Here is a 4,851-nt window from a genome sequence, read left to right as displayed (position 1 = left end):
AAATGGCTAACAGTTGATTAAACAAATCCTACGAAATTAATCTACAAAACACAGAAAAAAAAAAAAAAAAAAAAAACCTATGGAATCATGTTCTGTGAAAAATGGAACATGTTCTGCTGTGAACGCTGTCGTGAAGAAGAGGCCTTGGCGCCGGGTCGCGCTCATTGTTCACCTTTTGTTTCGAGCTTCCAACAACTTCTCTCGCTCCTTCACCGTGTTCTAATGGTGGGTTCCGTTTGATTGAATCTGCAGTAAAATAAAAAATAAAAAATAAAAGCATAAAACTTTTCAAAGAACTTGAAAGTAAATGAAAAAAATGAAGGAGAAAAGTTTAAAATGGTTGTTTTTGTTCATCTTCTTCCCAAGCTTAGATCCACGATGACAACGCCATTTGAAGTATAATGATGAGTATTTCCGCCTGTCACGTGAGTGACTCGGGTTCGATCCCCGGCAGCGGTGCCATTTGATGTTTTTTTTTCCCCCAAATTAAGCTAGGGTTAGGCAGACCTTCACCTGTATTGATTTAACTGTTTCGTACATAGATTTGCCCACTTGCATCTTCATTTACAATACATTGTAATCTATGATCTAAAGGGGGAACAAAATGTACAACGGAACTAGATGCATCATGAAGAGAAGCTAGATAATCCGCAGCTCGGTTCACTTCTCTATAAGCATGAGAGAAGGATATGTAAGTGAATCTGTCTCTTTTCATCTCTATAGCTTTAAGCATGTCAAGACAGAACCAAGGAGGTTTCTCTAGCTTGTTGATTGCATTCACAGCTCTCAATGAGTCAGACTCGACCTCCACTTCCTTGTAACCTTCATCGAGACATCTTTGCAGGCAAATGTCGATAGCTTTGATTTCCTGGAACAGCACCGACAAACAGCCTCCACTGCCACTGAACCCAACTACCACTTGTCCCTCTTTGTCTCTTATAATCCCTCCTTGGCCCGCACCGTTATTGCTCAAGGCTCCGTCTGTGTTTGCTTTCACTCGGTTGCCACTTGGAGGTCTCCAAACACATACGGTTTGCTATTGCTTCTTGTATTTGGTTTCAAGGTTGAGTCGCTGAAATAGGTTCCTTGCTTTGACCGTATCCTCCACTTCTGGTCTTAGGACTTGCAAATAATTCCTTGTATCTCTGACTAATTTCTCATAAATCCTCTTTGCTGATTTGGTAGAGTGCTGAAATCTGCGTTCATTCCTTTCCCGCCAAATATAGGCTGCAGCAGCGCAGAAAAACACCTTATATACCTCTCCCACATCTACCTGATTGCATAGCCGCATAATCGACGACCACTCCCTGTTAGCTGTTCTGCTATCAGTGACAATACCAAGAAGTCGTTTGACTCTAGAGATGATCTCCTTGGAATACGGACACTCAAAGAACAGGTGTCCTGAAAATTCCCGGCTGTTATTACATAAGCAACAAGATGAAGAGAGTAGGATTTTCCGTTGCACCAATCTGTCTTGAGTCGGGAGACTTTGCGAAAACAGCTGCCATATAGTGAATGAGTGTCTCGGTAACACCCACTTACCCCATGCCAGCTTATGCCATCTTTTCTTGTCCTTGATCGGTGAGGGGCGATAAGGGCCTGATGTAAACAACCCCCCCGTGTGATGTAACTACAGATCCCCTGCAAGATGGGTATTGATGTCCACTCCAATAACCTCCCCGTAGGCGGGTACCGACTAGCAAAGTCGGTAAAAGATGGGTATTGATGTCCACAAAGAGTTACTCTAATTTAAAACCTTACCAAACAAAAATAAAAAAAAAAAATAACCTCCCGGTGTGTGAGACTGCATTAGATTGACCGCGTCATTCCACTCTCCATTGAAATGATGATACTCACCTTTGCATTCAGAGGAAAGTCCCATTCTGCCTTTGCTTCAGCGTCTTCGATCAGAGGTGATCTTTCACACCATATGTCATGCCAAAACAGTGTTTCTTCCCCTTTTGCGATTGAATATTTGATAAATTTCTTGGCTGTGGTTCTATTGTTCAAAATGCTTCGCCATGTCCACGAACAGTCTCTGGGAACTTGCATAGTCCAAAAGTAGTTGGATTTGATGTGTTGCTTCCATATCCAATCTACCCAAATGGATTCTGCTTTCGTGACTAATTTGAAAATCAGCCCACAATGTGCACCCACATTCCATCTATGGGTATGCATCACTCCCAATCCACCTTCCTCCTGTGATTGACAAACTGTACTCCAGCTTGCCTGGTGCAGTCCTCTCCTATTATTAGTACCAGTCCATAAGAATTTAGCACAGATACTTTCCACTTGCTCGAAAATAATCTTGTCTTGGGAAGAATGAAGGTTCGTTATTACCCGATATGTGTGGAAGGACAGCAGGGATGGACTTTATTACCGTAGTCTACCGCATGCGATAAGACCCGTGCTTTCCAATTAGAAATCTTCCGAGTAATCTTCTCTCGTCGGTTGACATTTCCTTGATGCCCAGCGAAAGCGAGATAAGTGGAAGACCAAGATATTTCACCGGAGGTTTAATTAACTCAACCTCTAAGATGGTGGCCAGAGCACTAGCTTCTTGATCATTAAGTCCTCCCACAAGAAGTGATGTCTTATGCTTATTGATCTCAGAACCCATTTGCACTTCGAAAATGTCCGGACATTCCTTCATGGCTTGTATGGAGGCGATCTCTCCCTGCGAGAACATAAGAACGCGTCATCAAGAAAAAGCTAGGTGGGAGATTTTCGCTTTCTTACATTTGGAATGGTAATCGGATAGCTCTACCGTTGAGCTTTTCCTTGATCACACAGCTGAGAATCTCCATAACTAGCACAAAAAGATACGGAGATAAGGGGTCTCCTTGTCTGACTCCTCTACCTCCATTAAAATATCCTTCCGGTGCACCATTAATCATGACGGAATAAGAAGGAGAGGAAATGCACATGTCTATCCACTGATATGTATTGTCCGGGAAACCGAAGGTCCTGATCATTGCCTTTATAGACTCCCAACTGACCATATCATATGCCTTCCTTATGTCCACCTTAATGGTACATCGAGGAGTGTCGTGCTTCCTGTCATATCCTCGGAGAAGCTCATGCGACAGAAGAATGTTATCCTGAATGGATCTGCCAGGAATGAAAGTTGATTGGTTAGACTGCACTAACGCATCAATAACTATCTTAATCCTATTTGCAATAACCTTAGAAATACATTTGTATATAGTGTTACACAAGGCTATCGGTCTAAAGTCTTCAACTTTTGTGGGATTGTTGACTTTAGGGATAAGACATAAAAAAGTGGCATTAACTCCTCTAGGAAACTTGCAGAATTTGAAAGCATTAAGAATAGCAAGTGAGAAATCATGACCAACTACTTCCCAGCACTTCTTAAAGAAAATAGGAGTGAACCCGTCCGCCCCGAGTCGTGTTCTCTTTCATCTCAAAAAAGAGCAGTTTTTACTTCTGCTACAGTAACTTCCGCTTCCATGATGGCCTTCATGTGGTCGGAGATTGTATTTCGGACTTGCAACTGACTGAAGAAGTTCGCATCACTTATCTCCTCTGCTTCAGTTCCCAGAAGGCTAGTGTAATACTTGATGATAGTCTTGATCACCTCTGCCTGTCCTGTGATAGCAGTCCCTTGAGAATTCTGGATAGCCCAAATACCTGTTCTAGCCTTCTTTTCTTCAATGGATTTAAAAAAAAATGTTGTACATTTATCTCCTTCTAGCATCCATTCACTGTCTTGCTTGCATTTAATCTCCGAGATTTCAATACCTGCTAATTCACTGTATCTCTGTAGAGCTTCATGTTCCTTCAGTCCCAACCAAGGGTCCAAAGGCTTAGATTGGAGCTGCCTTTGAATATCATATAGGTTCTCTCTAGCCTGCTGAACTCTTCCATGGATGTTTGAAAAGTTGTTCCTTGCCCACGGTTTCAATCTTTCCTTCAGGAGCTTTAATTTTTGCATCAGCACATACATAGGATTGGAGACAATACTACTCGTCCACACTTCTTGGAGGATAGTGTGGAATTGCAGCTGTTCAAGCCAAAAGTTCTTGAACCTGAAAGGTGTCGCCCTCCTCTCAAAATCAGTCCAAAAGAGAAGAATCGGCGAGTGGTCAGAGACTCCGTGGGGCAGAAATTCTGCCATGGAATTTGCAAATTCATCTTCCCATAGACTATTAACCAAACATCGGTCAATTTTGGTCATTATTCTGCCTTTTCCCTCCATTTTATTGTTCCATGTGTAAAAAAACCCATTGAATCTCAGATCGGATAATTCTGTTTTGTGCAAACAGTCTACAAATTCCTCTGCTTCTCTAGGATGCATTGGACTCCCACCCGTTCTTTCTTCCGCTTTGGTGATGTTATTAAAGTCTCCTGCTGTACACCAAGGCAAATTCACTGAGCTTTTGATGATAATTAAGTCTCTCCATAGCTGCGTCCTGAGATTTTTGGTATTTCTGGCATACACTGCAGTTAAAAGGAACTCTTCATTGGTCGGTTTGAATCTCCCCTTGCAGTGAATGTACTGGTCCGATTCCGATATCTTAGTCAATTCCATCAATATAGGGTCCCAACATATCCAAATACGCCCCGAAGGATCCTTATTGTAATTATTCATATGCTCCCATAGTGGACAACAAGTGGTCCTAATGAGATCATATTTATCTTGCCTGACTTTGGTTTCAAGCAAGCAAAAAACACTAAGCTTCTTCTCTATTCTAATCTTGTTTATTTCTCTCGCTTTCGCTACCTCGTTTGCACCTCGCACATTCCAAAAACACATAGGAGTCCTCATCTATGATTCCTATTTTTGGAGCCTCGAGGTCTGCCCCTGTTCTTCTTGCCACTGTTGCAACT

General features: G+C 42.2%; 1 protein-coding gene across 1 annotated transcript; it reads right to left on the bottom strand.

Moving 5' to 3' along the window:
* Window positions 1–523: 523 nt before the first annotated feature.
* LOC147487808 (uncharacterized) lies at window positions 524–4,552 on the bottom strand. Its single transcript, XM_086574147.1, has 5 exons — window positions 3,446–4,552; window positions 3,000–3,185; window positions 2,391–2,677; window positions 1,858–2,245; window positions 524–868 (listed from the first exon to the last, which is right to left on the bottom strand). Exons 1-5 carry the CDS (start codon window positions 4,550–4,552, stop codon window positions 524–526), a joined length of 2,313 nt encoding a protein of 770 aa, XP_086430273.1.
* Between the last annotated feature and the right edge of the window lie 299 nt (window positions 4,553–4,851).

This window comes from Coptis chinensis, chromosome 7 (genome assembly GCF_015680905.1).
Source record: "Coptis chinensis isolate HL-2020 chromosome 7, ASM1568090v1, whole genome shotgun sequence".
Classification (NCBI taxonomy): Eukaryota; Viridiplantae; Streptophyta; class Magnoliopsida; order Ranunculales; family Ranunculaceae; genus Coptis; species Coptis chinensis.
This window is presented reverse-complemented; position numbering and strand designations above follow the sequence as displayed.